The 17,143-nt window shown below is 44.3% G+C and overlaps 1 protein-coding gene across 1 annotated transcript in view; it reads right to left on the reverse strand.

Moving 5' to 3' along the window:
* The window catches only part of Slc13a4 (solute carrier family 13 member 4), a 43,881-nt gene that overhangs the window by 3,207 nt on the left and 23,531 nt on the right, over window positions 1-17,143 (reverse strand). The window contains exons 7-16 of the mRNA XM_046434216.2: window positions 16,117-16,156; window positions 15,080-15,157; window positions 13,090-13,274; window positions 10,404-10,523; window positions 9,105-9,206; window positions 7,522-7,623; window positions 6,627-6,724; window positions 6,281-6,405; window positions 1,909-2,070; window positions 385-522 (exon numbers count right to left, since the gene is read on the reverse strand). Coding sequence (XP_046290172.2) covers window positions 385-522; window positions 1,909-2,070; window positions 6,281-6,405; window positions 6,627-6,724; window positions 7,522-7,623; window positions 9,105-9,206; window positions 10,404-10,523; window positions 13,090-13,274; window positions 15,080-15,157; window positions 16,117-16,156 — 1,150 coding nt within the window. The remainder of the gene's footprint in view (window positions 1-384; window positions 523-1,908; window positions 2,071-6,280; window positions 6,406-6,626; window positions 6,725-7,521; window positions 7,624-9,104; window positions 9,207-10,403; window positions 10,524-13,089; window positions 13,275-15,079; window positions 15,158-16,116; window positions 16,157-17,143) is intronic.

Below are 17,143 nucleotides of genomic sequence, written 5' to 3' on the forward strand. Positions count from 1 at the left end.
ACTCTACCCCAAACCAGTGGCTTTTTGAATGAATGTCCCCAATAGTCCAATGAAATGGAGAAAGAAGAATGGAGAAATGGAGGCAGAGATTTGTGTAAGCTCATGGCTTCTGGAACTGGGCCACACACAGTGCCTGCACCAGCTTTTTCTATCCATCTGCCCACTTTTCTCCAGAACTGGGGAGAGCACATTATTGCTATTCTTAGAGCTTCTGTACCATCCAAGAACCTTTTTATGGGTGTCATTCTTTCTACCACAAAGGATAGGATGTTAACAGGTGATAGATACTGCTACAAAAAAAGAAACCTTGGGAGAAGGCCTGCAGCCAGTCTTGCCCACCCTCATGGTGGCTGAACCTGGCGGAAGCAGGCACCTGCAACTCACCATGTCTTTGATCTGGCAGTGCCCATAGCTGAAGACGATGGCATTGGGGGGATTGCCCACAGGCAGCATCACTGCAAAGGAGATGCACATGGTGACTGGGATCAGGGTGTAGAGTGGGTTAATGTGCAGCGTTTCAGACTAGGAGAAGAGAGAATTCACAGAAATGTTAACTTGGACATTAGGCATGCATTTCCTGTGCATGAATTTGTTTTAAATGATGGCACAGTGCAGTCTAGTCTTCACTGGACAGGGCTAGTTGGTTCCCTCCCCTGCAGGGCATGCGCTGCCCTTGGCAACCCAAATTGCTAAAGCTTTGAGGAACTTTCTAGAATGAGTATTTGATTTTTTTAATTTATGCTATTCTAAGGAAGTGGTTCTTAAGCCTTATTATTTAGTTGAAAAATCCTTTCTTCAAACAAAAAAAATCTCATTAATAAGCTGTTTTGATTAAAGCAAGTATCCCTCACCCTTGGGGGTATAGTACTGAGGGCTTTTTTTTCTGGGGAGGATAATTGTTTTATTTGGGATTCAAACCCATAGTATTGCTGTCACTGTTGTCAAGTTTTAAATGAGTGCCCTCCCAAGCTCACACACTCGAGGTGATAGAAGAAGTGGGAGACATCTGACCAATGGGCAGAGAGAGTTGACCAATGGGCAGAGGGGAGTTTGGGGTTAGAAGAGCAGGAAGAGGCTATTTTGCTAAGATGGGGAAAAGGCTTCCATTTCCTAGATTTCATCTCCCAGTGTGGACATATGCTGCATTGGGTCAAGTTCATTACCTGGCGGTTGCCCTCTATCCCTTTTCCATTCATAATCATTGGTCTGAGGTCATGGAATAAAGGACCTTGCTCCCAATTCTCAGAACCTTCTGGAGGAGTTGGGCAGAGATAGTAATGATCCTGAGAGCTGTGAGCTTGGTTTTTGCAGCTGTGTGTGCTTTGACTCCATTTTCTGTGGTTACCTCTTTGGCCCTACTGCTAGGTTTTTATCTTAGCAGGGAAAGGTTGATGAGGATTGTGGGGAAATGGAATTCTAGGGTTTTAAGATTGTTTTGTCTATTCTTTTCTTTTTTGGCAGTCTGGATAAAACCCAGAGCTTTGTGCATGCTAGGCAAGATTTCTACCACTGAGCTATGTGCCCAGCCCTTTATATTTTATTTTGAGACAGAGTTTTGATAAACTTGCAATCCTCCTGCCTCAGCTCCCAAGAGCTGAGATGACAGGTGTGCACCACCACACCTGGCTATTTGTCCATCCTCTTGTTTTCATTTTGGGCTGCCCCTAAGTTAATCTTTTGAAAAAGGATTTCCACAGCTCTTACTATGATTTATTAGTGTATCTTTTATTTATTAATTGCTATTTGAAAACTTTTTTTCAAATTTTGGTTTGAATACCAATCAGTGAAAGCTGTTGTGGGCAGTGACCAGAGAAGAAGGTACAGCCACAGAAGCTGCTTCCTGGAGCTGGCTTGCCGTTGCAGGACCTTGACAACTGTTTAGACACCTGGGAGCCCTGCTCTACTTACCAGGCTGCACAGGATGGGCAGGAAGATGGTGATGGTGGCTGGGTTGCTCACAAACTCTGTGACAATGGACACCAGGATACATGCCAGCAGGGTGACAGCCCATGGCGGCAGGCTGCTCAAGGATAACATCTGGTGCCCAATCCACGTGGAAAGACCAGAGCTCTGTAAGAAAAGGTGTTAGAGTAAAAAGGAAGGAGGAAAAGCACATTCCAAAGGGGTTCTTAGACTTCAGAGGGTCAGGAGAGCTGGCTGGAAGGAACCACCAGGATTCATCCAATACTATTTTTAATCTGACTGGAGACAGATGCAGTCCTGATTTTATGTTTAGATCATTTCTGTAGCTCAGAAATTTATGATTGTACAGCATTCAGTCTCAATGTCCTGATCAGTCGGCTGTCATGTGGTGTGCACAGCCACATCTCATGCTGTGATCCTTCCTGGGACTTTTTCTCAGCAGGGGTTGGAGATCTTTACCCCTCATCTTTAGCCCCTCAATATCAGTCTCATCCTATCTCCAGCCTCTGGCACCTTCACACCTCAGTGATGCCCTTTGTACAGAGTCCAGATGTAATCCTTTCTTATGCCTTTGGTACTGGGGATTGAACTCATGTGTACTTTACCACTGAGCTACATCCCAAATCTTTAAGTTGCTGAGGCCCTAGAAGAGAATGAAATTATGTCACTTGAAGGAAAAATAGATGGAGCCAGAAACCATCTTGTTAAGTAAAATAAGTCAAACTCAGAAGATTAAGGGTCATATATTTTCTCTTATTATGGAAACCAGAGAGGGGGAAAAAAAAAAAGGTAGGGGGGTATTTCATGAAAACCAAAGGGAGATCAGTAGAGGAAAAGGACCAAGGGGTGGGAGGCAGGAAGAGCTGGGGTGATATTGGACAAATTATATTGTTCTCTTGTGTGCAAGTACAGATGTGTAACAAGAAATCCCATCACTACAACTATAGTGCACCAATAAAAAATGTGAGAGAAAAAGTCTATTTAATGGGGAAGGAGCCTCCTCCCTGGCCTACAGCATAGTCATTAAGCCCCAACTGTTGGGTTCAGTTCCCATGATGGTTGACAAGTACTATCTTGTCGGTATTTTGTGCATACCACAGATATGAAGGCATATTGCTCACTCTGAACCTTTCCCATTAGCAATATTTGTACATATCCACTCAAATAAATGAATATTCCCACTTTGAATGATTCATTGGATTAGAAGATATTCATCTGCCAATGGTATGTCTCCTCTTCTAAAAAATGAAAGCCACCATTAAGCTTTTGAACTAAAAGCCCCCAGGTTGCCATATGCATTCGTTTCTCTTCTGCTCCCTCTTCCTCTCCCTTCTGTGATTGACATGCTCAGGCTCTTGCTGTGGAACCCCAGACTGCCAAGGCAGGAGCGAAATGGAGAGTAGGGGCAGAAAGCAAGGCGAGTTGTTTTTATGATTCCTCAAGCTAAAGTCCTGCTACTCAAATGTTACTATGCCTTCACTACGCTGTCAGCAAGCCACATTTTCTCCTCTTTCCCAAATTCATCAAAAGCTCATCTGATCTCTATGCTCCCTTACCAGCTCCCTGCAAGCTCACAGACAACTGTGATGAAAGATCTCCAGAATTCTCTCTGTTGTAACCATCTCACCTTGGAAACTTTTCTTCCTTTTTCTTCCAACTGACTGAGTTACAAACTGAATATGTGAAGACTGCATCAATCAATGGTTGGTACAGCACTTGCAGCTGCAGGAACTCTAATTATTCCCTCTCACAACATTAAACCTCACTCACTGGACAAAGGCAGGGGAGGAAGAGCAGTTAGTTGAGTGGAAATAGTACATTTTGTGAAAAAAAAAAAAATGGAGTTTTATTTACCAAATCATCCAAATAGTACTCATAAGTAAAGTGACATAATTTAATGGCAATTATTTTTCCAGCAGAACTCTTTCATGCTATAATTTGAAAGAAGTTGATAAATTAGTCTGCAAAGTTAGACAAAACAAAATGAAGGAAGTCTTAATTTTTTAAGCCCCTGGGTATGAGAACATTTCACATTGAATTTTCCTCACTAGTGTCAACTCTGAAATTATTTCAAACTCAGTAGGAGTCATAGATTGTACCTGAATTACTAAAGTTTAAAAATTGGCAGAATCAAACCTATCCAAATAGGTTTTACAGAAAAATCACCTATACTATCTGAAATACATATACAATTTTGATTTAAAAAGAAAGGTCTTGCTAGGCTAGACTCTAGCCAAAACTAACAACTGAAATTCAATAAAGATAAATATAATATCTTATACTTGGAATTAGAAAGGTTGACAGCACATATGCAGGATGGGTTGAAGGAATTCCAGTTTAATAGTGGCTACCAATGGGAAGGATGAAGGGTTGTAGCTGACGGCTATTTCAATATAAACATTGACTTGAGTGCCCAGGAAGCCCTGTAAAAGCTTCTATAAAATTGTAGGCTGGTGCTTACGTCAGAGGTGGGAGATGGGTTTGGTAATATAATAGTCCATTTTGTAGTAGACTGACCACCCTGGGCCATGTCTGAATAGGCCAGGGTAGGTAAACCACAGTGAGTCCTGAGGTGAGAGATTAGGATGGCAGTCTTTTCTGAGAATGGCTAAAAGAGTGAGGGAGTTCTAGTAGGAAAAACAGATTTAAAAACCATCATTTTACTAATTATTACCTAGGATAGGGTTCCAGAGAACAGAGCCAAAACCAACAATGATGATACATGGAGAGTAAAGAACAAAGTGGGATTTAAATAACTGTTCTTCACATAGGGAGTACCCTGTCATTAAGGGTGTCCAGGCCCTGGCATCCTGGAAAGGACTGTCACCTTGCATAGGAGATGGGGCTCAGTGTCCTCTGAGGATCCTTCCCAGTGTAGGATTCTGTGCCCTGGCAGTCACTGATACTCAGAATGCACAAGTGCAAGTGAAACATGTTTAGAATGGGCTCATTCATATGGACAAGGGAGAGAGAGAAACAGTCTGAACCTTAACCCAATTCATTCTTTTTTTTTTACACTGCTTTGTTTTGTTTTTGGCACTGGGAATTGAACTCAGGGGTGTTCAACCACTCAGCCACATCCTCAGCCCTTTTTTAAAATATATTTTATTTAGAGACAGGGTCTTGCTGAGTTGCTTAGGGCCTTGCTGAGTTGCTGAGGCTGGCTTTGATCTCTTGATCCTCCTGCCACAGCCTTCCAAGCTGCTGGGATTACAGGTATGTCCGGCTCCTACATTTTTTTATTGTTGCATTACAGTTGTACATAATGGTGTGATACGTTGTTATATATTTATACCTGCAAACAATATAACAATATAATTTGGCCAGTATTACTCCCCAGCATTTCCCCTCACTCTCTCCACCTCTCATCCATTGGTCCCTTTCCTCTATTGATCTTCCTTTGATTTTCATGAGACCCCCCCACCCTTACCTTTTTATTTTTCTTTTCTAGTTTTTGCATATGAGAGAAAACATATGACCCTTAACCTTCTGAGTTTGACTTATTTCACTTAACATGATGGTCTCTGGTTCTATTTTCCTACAATTGACATAATTTCATTTTTCTCTATGGCTGAATAAAACTCTGTTGTGTATACATGCCACATTTTCTTTATCCATTTATCTGTTGATGGACACCTGGGCTGGTTTCATAGTTTAGCTATTGTGACTTGTGCTGCTATAAATATGTATCACTGTATGAGTTGACTTTCATTCATTAGGGTAAATACTGAGGAGTAGAGTATGGGTCATATGGTTGTTCCATGTCTAGTCTTTTGAGGAGCCTCCACACTGATTTCCATAGCTAACCCAACTCATTCTTAGGACCGTTTTGTATTTCAGAGAAAGCACTTCAGCTCTTTCCCATCACCTCCATTAGAAGGGTCTTATTCCAGACGCTCCCAACTGGGAAACCAAGAAATCTTTACATCAGCTTTGGCAAAGCTTCTCTGAAACGTTCAGTCTATGCTATTGACCCACAGGGACAATCCACTGTATCACTTGGGCTAGTTTCTCAGCCCTTACAGACTCATCTCCTATATCACTGTCAGAGCCCAGGGAATGGCTACAAAATCCAACAAACCTTTTGCTTGTGGCAATGTGGGACCTGCAGAGGAGGTGGCAATACTGGTGTACCATGACCTGAATCACAGCTGATCTGTAACTGTGTTCCCTGAAGCACTGAGAAGGTCAAGGATGGACAGGACGTCTATCCTGCTCTGTTGCTGTCCATGCCAGTGACCGATACCCACCATCCTCTCCCTCAGCTTCTTTAAGCCTCTTCCCAGGGCTATAATGATTCTCTAGATAAAGCTTCTGGACTCATACTTGACCCTGAAGAGCAGAATTGAGGACTTACCTTGCTGCCAGAAGCCAGGGCATAGCCTCCTCCCACCAGGATGACAATCTCCCAGGGCATGGTTTTCTGGAAGTCCTTCCATGTGATGATGGGCTCAGACTGTAGGGAGGACTCCAGGCTTGTACCTAGATCAAAGGCAGGGAGAGATGGACGTGATTTATGGAGATTTATGGACATGATTTATGAAGATTTAGGGATCTCATGGGTGAATTGGAGGATTTGGGAAATGGCTGTACCGCTTTGTGGGGAGTCTGAAGGGCCTTGGCAAGCCTCCTTTGAATCATTCTTACTTGGGTGTTCTTTGACTAAAGCCATCCCCAGCTTCTCCCCCTGAATATTCCCTTACCGTCATTGTTTTTCCCAAAGCAGGGCTTCTTTGCTGGAATGAGGAAGAGGAGGAAGCCAAGGAAGACAGAGACTGTTGCATCAGTGCGGTAGCCTTTCCTAGCAAAGACACAAGCATGGCTGGAGGAGGGGTTGGGAATCCTCGGAAATATTATGAATAAGAAAGTCTGTCTGAACACGGTGCCTCTCTTTAGGACAGTCTAGAGATGACAGCAACCTGACTTCTTGCCAGTTGCTGGCAAGCTGTGCCACAGCGGATTCATAGTTCATGGTTACTGTCTGGAGGCCGTGCCTGGCTGGGTGAGATGTGTTAGTGTAAACTCATGGGCCCTTAGTTGGGGTGAGTCCTAGAAGTGATCAGGAGCCGTTGGATAAGGAAGAACAGAAAAGGCTGAGTCTTCTTTCCTGTGGGGCCACAGCTCCACCATGGTCTACCTGTGACCCTCCTCAAATGAGAAGTTGGTACTTGGAGACCTTGGGGCCTGTGGCTGGTCTTGGCCCTCAGAGGTCCTGGCATGGGATCCTGTGTGAACCTCTCCTTCCTCCCACAGGCTTCAGCCTCTCTGTAGTGCAGTCTCTTTACAGTTGGCACTTTTTAGACAGTGTCTAACACTTTGTGTGACAGCTGAAGGTCAGAGAGCCCATGTGAGAAGACGAAGGTCATACAGCTGGTGAGTAGTGGCTGCACCCCAAGCCCAGACTGGGATTCGAAATACTGTTTTCTTCCTGACTCCACACTGCTGCTTCCCTAGAGGGAGCAGGTTTCTCAGGGAATGAAAAGCTCTCTGGTCTCATATCTCATGTCTGCCCCTAAGAGCTGTGATGGACCCCAGCGGTCACTGCCAGAGGAAACTGGGTGAGGGATTGGTTCTTCAGGAAGAAACATCACTACTTACTTTTCAAAGAAGGAGTCCCAGCCAGGGACAAAACCAGGCTCCCGGGTAAACCACAGTACGGTCATCAGGATGAAGAAAAATCCAGTCACCATTTCAGGGTAGCTATAAAATCAAACAGAATGAGCCACTCCAGGAACTGGGGAGTTTGGTTTAGTTGTTGTTGTTGTTTTGCTTTTGGAAACTCCTATTCAGAGTTGCAATACTCAAGGCATAAAACATAGTCACTGCTTGCCACTAGAAAGGCTGGCAGTGATGCAGGAAGAAGACCAATCAAGCAATGCCAAAAAATAAACAGGAAGTTCACCACATGTCCTAGAGAAATTTAGGTGGGAAGGGAGAGACTTCAGCACTACCCATTTATGAAAATAATTTTACCTACACCCTACAAAGAGAGGGTATCGAAATGGGCATTGGACACTGTGCTAGCAGGAATTGAAATGGGTACAACATTTTTGAGGTCATTTGACCTCAAAGTATAGACATCAGGAGCCTTAAGTTTGGTCCTTCCCTTCATCTCAGACAGTAACAAGAAATGCTCACCGAAATATTACCTATTAAAAAAGAGAAACAAGCATTTTGTTTATCCAATGATCTCCTGTTGACACTGAATGCATTTTGGTACAACTGTGTGTTAAAATGAGATGCATCCGCTAATCATCATGTTTCCACAACAGAATTCATGACGTGGGGACATAGTCATAGTACAATGAAAAGTGAGAAAAGGCAAAATATGCAGGTATGTTCAGTATGAATTTTACCAAAAATACATGTACTGTTGCACAAAAAAGTATGGAAAGAAATTTTTTAAAAAATTTTTTTAGTTGTTGATAGATCTTTATTTTTTTAATTATTTATACATGGTGCTGAGAATTGAACCCAGTGCCTTACACATACCAGGCAAGTGCGCTACCACTAAGCCACAGCCACAGCCCCTGAAAAGAAATATTAACAGTTGTTTATACTTCCTGTGTTTTATAAATGTTCTACGGTGAACATGTATTCCTTTTATAACTTAAAGCTTTAAAAATAGTTCTCCCTGAATTGTTTACCCAAAGTTGTACATGCCAATAGCTATAAGAGGAGAAATAGCATTAGTTAGAATGCTGGGTCACTGTAGAAATGCTGATAGAAGTGGCTGAGCATTGGTTAGTGATTTCTTAAAACTTCTCTTTAATGCTGCCTTATTCTCTAAATAGCACCAAGCCTCCCAGTTCCCTAGGAGTGGTCACTGGCTCACTGCGGTGGCCCACTTGATCAGTGTGAGGAGTCCTAGTTTAGGAGGGGATTTGGCATGTTCCAAGACTGCCCTGTGCCATAGTTCTGTTGCTCTTTCCCCAGCTGCCTTGTCTGCGACACTCCACCCCCACACCACAGCTATACCTTGGACTCCAAATATAGCCAAAGGGAAGGGTGTCACTGCAGTCTGGGAAAGCTTGGCCTGGGCATTAAGTAGCATTTCAATGCCTGGATTCATAGATGTGGGAAACTCGCCCAATGTCAGGAACAAGGCTGTTTTGTGCTTCACTTTACTCGCTGTGTTTCTGTCCTGGACAAGGAAACAAGGGCAGTGGCTGAGGTTTTACCTGATGTCTCCCAGCTTTTCATATTCCTCTTGGATTCTCTTCTCTGACAACTCTTCCCTTTTGGTCTTCTTCTTCTTGCTCAGAGAACAGGTCTCTTTAAAGCTGAGAGGGGGAAAATGAGCAAAAGAGAAAACATACTTCTGAGACCCAGAGGAAATCAGATATCAAACAGTTACCAAACCACCAGTTTGCTGGGATGGCCTTTCTCCCCGCTCACGTGCACTGTCCTTCTGTTCATACAGCTTCTGTCTGCCTGGTTCCCCAGCCTTGCACCAGCCTCCCCCAGCCTCTTGGGTATGTCCATCTGGGCACAGCTCTGGTGTGTCTTATGCATCTGCGCAGGAGCATTTACATGTGGTTGTTTCTACATACTCATACATAAGGAAAAGAATCAGTGTGATTTGGTATGTATGTCTGCATGTGTGTGTGTCTATGCGTCCCACATGCACAGGTGTGTGTGTATGTGTGTGTGTGTGCATGTGTGCATTTATTTGTCTAGAGACAAGGCTTGTCTGGGGGAAAAATGGATGTGAATTTTATATGATACTATTGGAGTTACAGAAGTATACAGCCATCAGTGGTTTGACGACAGTCTCTGAGTAAAAAGAGAAGTCAGCTCTGAGAATATCCCTTGACCAGCAGAGTGTTGGGCTTCGTGGACTCTTAGCAAAACATCATATGTATCTTCCCTTTATGTGTTTGAAACTTTTCAAACTTGGAAAAGATAATTATGAAGAAAAGGATTACTAAGCAGATTAATATTAGAAATAATACTGTAAGAGACAAATCTAACTTGTTATTTTGAAGGATCTGTGCATGTTCCATATGACTCCCCCTATAAAATCAAACCAAAGGAAACTTCTACTTGGAGTCATATTTCTTTTTTTTTAATATTTATTTTTTAGTTGTAGTTGGACACAATACCTTTATTTTTATATATTTTTATGTGGTGCTGAGGATTGAATCTAGGGCCTTGCACATGCTAGACGAGCGCTCTACTGCTGAGACACAACCCCAGCCCTGGAATCATATTTCTAAAGAGTACTTGGAATAAATCTATATTCTTTGAGAGCAATGAAACTACATTAAACACTCTCCAATTCATACTTTTAATAATTAGTTGAAATTAAGGACATTTTACTTTAGAACAGAGAGTCATATAAGTCTAGAGCTTCTAGAGGAGACAAGATCTGGCTCCCAATGTGGTCCACTGCCTTCTCCTCAGGCATCCTGTTGGTTACTCCCTGCTTTGAGCACAGCCTTCCAGCAGTGCTTTGCTGGCAGGGCCTTGAGACTCACTTGCAGCCCAGGAACAGCCAATGCATCCAGAACCAGCTGACAACCAGCATGATGAGGGATATGGGGAAGCTGAAGAGGAACCAGGTGCCAAAGTTGACCACCTCTGCAGCTGGGTACTGGCTGGAGGGTAAAGACCATGTCAACAATTAGAAGAGCAAGGGTTTCCAAATGATATTGGGGGTTGACAGCTAAATACTCCCTAAGAACACACACAGCTGGGTAAGAGGAGAGTTAATGATTACAATATGATGACTCTACCTAGAAGTAATTAATTTGTTTGTTGCAATTGTACAAGAAGAAAGACAAGAAGAAAGAAGTAAGCCTAATACACACACACACACACACACACACACATTTAAGAAACTAAAATCAATACCACTGAAGTACATATCTTCTCCTGAGTACCCTCAGAATTACTCAGGACCTGTTTGCCCTTAATTTACATAATGGTTTTGAGAAGTTGAACTCCTGGTTTTCAAGACGACAGAATGGAGAGGAAAGACGGTGCACTTTGTCATAAAGCCACTTGAGAATTATAAGTGTTGATGGGGGGAGCGGTGGGGTGATACACTGCAGCCAATTCTAGATCACTGTGGGCTCTGGGACCTCATAAGGTTCAAGGTATGGATGGTGCCCATCAAAGAACCAGGACTTGGAACCTCTAAGCACATACATACATCAGCAAAATAAAAGGTGGGTGATCTGCTCACATGCCAAGAAAAACAGCCTGGAAGAACTGGGCTTGGTTCCTGCAGGGTCAGGTCTTCATTTTAATTTGTCTTTCCTCCCTCCTTCCACGCTTCCTCCCTCCCTCCTTCCATCCTTCGTCCCTCCCTCCTTCTCTCTCCCTCTCCATCCTCTCCCTTCTTTTCTTCCTTCTCCTTCCTGCCAGAAGGAAAGTCGGGCTCCTCCTGTGGTCCATGATCAGCTGGGCTCAGCTCTGGATCCCATCCCTGGTGGCATCACTGTCCATTACCCTTCTCCCCCATACTCCATTTCCCTCTCATCTGGATCGTCCTGACCAGAGTCCAGTGTCTTCCATCTTCAGACCTCTCCTTCTCTCTCCTTCCCTCTCTGCCATCACCCTACACCCCTCCTTCCTTCAGCCAGCTCTCCATTCCCTCACTTCCTTCTTACTCCTCAAGGCACCAAGATCTGGCCTCTTTTCCCACCACTTGACCAAACCCCTCTCACGTGGGCTACCTGTAGCCACCATGTCCCCAAACACAAGGGCTGCATTTTTACCCCTATTTTGTGTCATCCTTCATTAACAGGAAATATTGTAGCCACTCCTTGAAACACTTTCCTCCTGGGTAGAATGACACAGCTCTTCCTGGATTTCCCCTCTCCTGTCCCCTGCTCTCCCTGTCACAGTGTAAGTCCTATGGTTTCCATCACCAGGGGCAGATGAAAAGGTGGGCCTCTTGCTCAAAGATTATCAAGAGTTTCTAGAGGGACAGCCAACATTAAACCAAGCATAAGGCCACTCAGAGCACAGTGGCTTGGGTCACCAAACAGGCTGCTCATGCATGGTGCCAGCCTGCAGGCCGCGAACTCCAAATCTATTCAGCCAGAAAATTCTCTTGAGATTCAGAGTCATGCCCCCAACATCACACCTCAGCCTCTGCCAGCTTCTCCATTCTCATCTTTTCTCTCCAGTCCCCCCGCTGCTGAAACCAGAGGGCTGAGAGTCAGGCGTGGCCCTCCCTCCCAGGCTCCCCCTGATGCTACCAACACCGTCCAGTTATCTCTCTGTATCTCTAAGATCTGACTTTCTCCTACCTGCTGCCAGTGTTATCCAAGGCTACCAAAGCTATCTCTTGGACAATGGCAGCAGTGTCCTAAACTATCCTGTTTTCTCCTTTCCAATCTGTTCTCCATTTTTCACACAGCATGAGTTCTCGAAACTATAAACCTGGTCACCTCTCTCCCTGCTTAACTCTCCTTAAAGGGTTCTCACACCCTTTCCGGCTGATATCCAAGCTCCTTCTTAGCCCTTTGTCTCTGCCCATCTTCCTGCCTGGTCTCCTTTGCTCCGTCATTTACTTTTTTTTTTTTTTTTTAACCATTTTAATTTTTTTGTTTTAATTAGTTATACATAACAGTAGAATTGATTTATGCACTTTGATATATCATACATAGAGGGGATATAATTTCTCATTTTTCTTATTGTACATGTAGAATCGTATTGGTCATGTAGTCACGTATATACATACAGTAATAATGCCTGTTTCGTTCTGCTATCTTTTCTCCCCCCACATCCACTCCCCTCCCCTCCCTTCACTTCCCTCTACCTAATCTAAGGTAACACTATCTTCTCTAGTGCCCCCTGCCTTATTGTGAATAACATCCACATATTAGAGAAAACATTCGGCCTTTGGTTTTTATGTGCTCTTCTCTCCTGCCTCGGAGCCTCTTCCATGCTGTGTTCTTTGTGGGAAATCGCCCTTCATTTGGTGTGCTATGGCTCAGCCTTCAGGTGGCCATTTGTTGTCACCTCTGTGGGGAGGCACTTCCTCCTTGCAGAGCTGGTGAGCTCTCCTAGCAGAATTCCGGCTTCCCTGGTCATACTCAACTGCAGCAACTTGACGGTCTCTTTCCCTCTTGACTTCTGCCAGCACCTGGGCCAGTTCCTGACACCCAGTGGGTGGTTAGTAAGTATTGGTTGACTGAGTGAATGACTTACTTGTTGAAGTGTTCCAGGAATATGAGGCTGGTGGAGGTGCCAATGATGGTGGTCAGGCCGCCTATGGTCGCAGCATAGGAAATGCTCAGAGAGAGGCACTTGCAGATCATTTGGTCATGCTGGGACCTGTACTTTCTGTTCAACTTCTGATTCCTGGGGCTGGGGGTCAGGCCAAGTGGCTTTTCCTACCAAAGGAAAATCAGTGAGTATCTGCACCAGCTTGGGCTGTCTAGCACACAAAGCCTGACAGGCAGGAGGCACCTGGTATAGCAGAAAGGTTTTGAGCTTTGGAATCAGAAAATGAATCCCAGTTTCTATCATTGCCAGCCTGGACATGCCTCTGGGCTGCAGTTTCTTCTTCGGTACAATGGGAAAAATCATATTTTCTCTGCCACATTGTTGTGAGGAGTAAATGAACTAAATGAAATATATATATAAGTCTGTGTGTATGTGTGTGTATGTATGTATATATATACATATACATATATATATGTGTGTGTGTGTGTGTGTGTGTATATATATATATATATATATATCACTTTGGATATATATATCCAAGGAAAGTTAAGCAGGGAGTGAGGTGACCAGGTTTATAGTGATCTAAGTGACCACTTAGATCACTTCCTGATATTTAATGATCGGTAAGCTATTATGATTTTGTGTAGTTATTAATGTTATGAATACTGAGAGCATGCTTGTGGTTTTGTTTTTGTTCGCTTGAACTCCAGTAAAGCTAGTTGCTCTCCACATTGTGTTAGAACCAACAGAAGACGGTTATTCTGTGTGGAGTAGAGTGATAGTCCTGATGAAAACCTAGCTTCTGTGGGACGAGGTTTGAAGTGTGGGACTCCTCCCTGTCTGCCTCACTCTTTCCTCTCTACCTTCTCCTCCCCACCTTGCCTATAAGCCTCATCCTTGCCATGGTCCTCTCAGGCTCTGCTTGGTCCAGATAAGGGCTTTTCAGGTCACAGAGGTGATCTCTGGTTTCAAGTGCACTAAAGAAGGAAGAGTCTCCTCCCTGCTCAACACTTGGTCACCCTCCCTGATTCTTCATGAGACTTGGAGAAGCCTGGTGAAGATGTCAGCAGGTCAGATTATAAGAAAACCAGTGGGGAAGAGGCTGCCTTGCCATGTTTCTCATGGCCCTTAACCATTGCCCTCTCCTCCAAGGAGAGCCACAGGGAGGCTGGGCCCTTCCAAACCTCTGAAAGACTCACTGGTTATCAGAGCTGGAAGGTCCGCTTAGATTCTCTGGTTCAGGGAGTTTGCAGGATGATATATTACACATAAACCCAATTTATCAAACATAAAAGCATTTCATTGGCATAGATTGATTTGGTAACAGTCAGGGACACCTGGATTTGAATCAAGATGCTGCTGTCTCAAGCTCTTGGGCCTTGGGTTATGATTTCATCATTCTGTCTCATTTGCAAAAACATGGAGTTCAAAATCACTGCTTCACTGAGCCAAGACTGGGGAGAAAATGCTTGGTACATAATCAGTACATCATAAACGGTGGCAGTTATTGATGATGATGATGGATGTTAACTAATCAAGACTGTTTGGATGAACACAAAAATTTGAAATCAAGGTTGTGACAGTAGCCAATTTTTACTAGTTTTTACATTCATTTGGTATACAATTCATTTGTGGTATAGAACCAGGAAAGCCCTCACTTGTGCAGAAAAGCAGTTGCTTTAGTATCTCAGGATACTAAAACAAAGTATTTGCAGTGTCCCTGAAGCACCTTTGAGGCATAGTTTGAGCACCTATGGTAGACCAACCATCAGCATTTGCAGTTGGGAAGCCTGGGCCCAGGTAGTGGGAGGCCTTGATGGAGCCGTGTGGACCAGGCGCTTCACTGTCATGGTGCACAAAGGCCAGACATTGGTGACAGCTCATGAGCCTGAAGCCTTCACAGCCCCAGGACAAGTGCCATTGGGGAGCTCCAGGCATTGTGGGTAGGAAATAGAAGGTGGGATTCTGTTACCTGGGATGGCTGCTTCTTGTCTTGGCGTTGATTTGCTGTTCTGAGGGGGTTGGTGATTGTGGGCACACCATTCAGGTTCTGTTGGGACAAAACCCATCACACTATTAGGAAGAGGACGTGGTGAGGCAAATGCCTGAAGAAGTATTCCTAGCCATCCCAGGGTCCCCCCACACCCCGGCACCATGGGAATTGGGGACCAGATGTCAGGGAGGATGTGCACCTCACCAGGCCCATCTCCAGCCATCTTCACAGCTTCCCATCCCACCAGCATCAGGCACCCCATGTGAAGAGGCTTTCACGACCTGGCAGACATGGCTGTGTCCTTCAGGAGAGCCTGACTTTCTGGGACTTCATTAGCTAATGAAGAACTTCTTAGAATTTATATATATATATATATAATCTTCATACTTGCATCATTTTGTTTTTTATTTTTATTTATTTATTTATATTTTTAGTATTTTTTAATAGAAAGAAAAAAATTAAATCACACCACAAGAAGTCCACAGTTTTATCAGCCATTTGTGCTCCTCATGAACATCCATAAAACTGGCTTTTGGGGGTGGGGGCTGAGTTTGAGCAGCAGTGTACAAGTAAGCACTGCTCTCCTCTATAAATGTACCCCTTTATGTAATAGGACGTTATAAATGGAAGCCCCTCAGAAAAATCCTAAGGTTGAATTATTGGCTCTTGAAATCTGGATGGTTTTCATGAAAATTTTAAACTAGGGTTGGGTTGTGGCTCAGTGGTAGCGTGCTGTCTAGCACTTGTGAGGCACTAGGTTCGATTCTCAATTTTTTTAAAATGGTTAAACTGTATTTTATGTGGCTAAACTAGTACTCAGGGCTGGGGCTTGGACTATCCAGGACTTTGCCACAAGCTTGACTGGCTCTTATATCCAACCTGTGTGACAACCTTTTTGCCCTTATGTCCTTGGAGGCTGCTGGGATACAGGATAAGCTGACAGGTGTCTTGATGCCTAAGTTACCTTGAGGGACCTTCAGGTAATCTCAAAGCACAGAAAAAACACAAGGCCATACCTTGTTTTGCATCATAGAAGTGAAGTCTGCAGCTGACGTGCTAGAAAGAAGCAAACGGAAACCATAGTGGGCCATATTTCGTTATACAGGAGTTCTCTTCCCCATGTCGGGGTTTGATGTGAGGGACTTGACTGTGGACTCCAGTTTTCTAGCCGAATCGTCCTTGCCTTCTGAGATGCTGCAGGGGGTACTGTAAGATTCATGCAGCCAGAGCCTGCTTCCCCCCCGAGGGCAGAGGCAGTGTGCTTTCTTTGGAGTAACACTAACACTAGTAAAGTTATGAACATGCAGTGCTTGTCAGGTGCGAAGCACTTCACTGTAGACATTATTCCTTGTGACACCATTAGTCCTCACAACAGATCCTTGGCACAGGTGTCACTACCTGCATTTGCATCACTACTTAGCACTGGGATGTGAGTGGTGTAAAGACAGCTCCTAATCCCCTGTCACCTGATTTTTCTCTCCTCTTAAGACAGAAGCCTCTCCCTATCTCACAGGGAGCCTGTGCCCTGACCACATCCTTACTGGCTGACTTGGGAAAGGCCACTATCTAAAAGGAAAGACTTGTGGTATGTTTATCCGAGGCAACAGGAGCTGGGAGGGCCTGGCTGTATCCAGGGAAAAGCAAGTGAGAATGAGAAGATGGGGGGAAGATTTCTGATCACACTGCACATACTGAGTCCCCTGTGGGAACTGTGGATCGGCCAGCCTTTGCCAGAACACAGAGGAAGATGAGGACCATCAGAATTACTGACTCTCTGAGTCCTCGATGAGTGTTTCCAGTTTGTGAGGACAGCGGGTGCCACCAGCTCACCGACTGTGAAGCCAGATGAGAACACTGGGCACACACATGCAGGACATGATGTCCTGCGCCACCACCCATCTCAGGCTCTCACAGGGAAGGAGAGGAGGTGACGGAGGTTTGGAATGATGCATTCTTTGGAAAACGTGCCATTGTGTTTCCCTCCCTTCTCCCTAAACTGGCTGTTGAGGGCAGGCAAGGACTTCTTTAGACTACAGGAGAGGC

The sequence above is a fragment of the Marmota monax genome, unplaced genomic scaffold (assembly GCF_021218885.2).
Source record: "Marmota monax isolate L192 unplaced genomic scaffold, Marmota_monax_Labrador192_F-V1.1 WCK01_AAM20220418_F8-fsc00122, whole genome shotgun sequence".
NCBI classification, from domain to species: Eukaryota; Metazoa; Chordata; class Mammalia; order Rodentia; family Sciuridae; genus Marmota; species Marmota monax.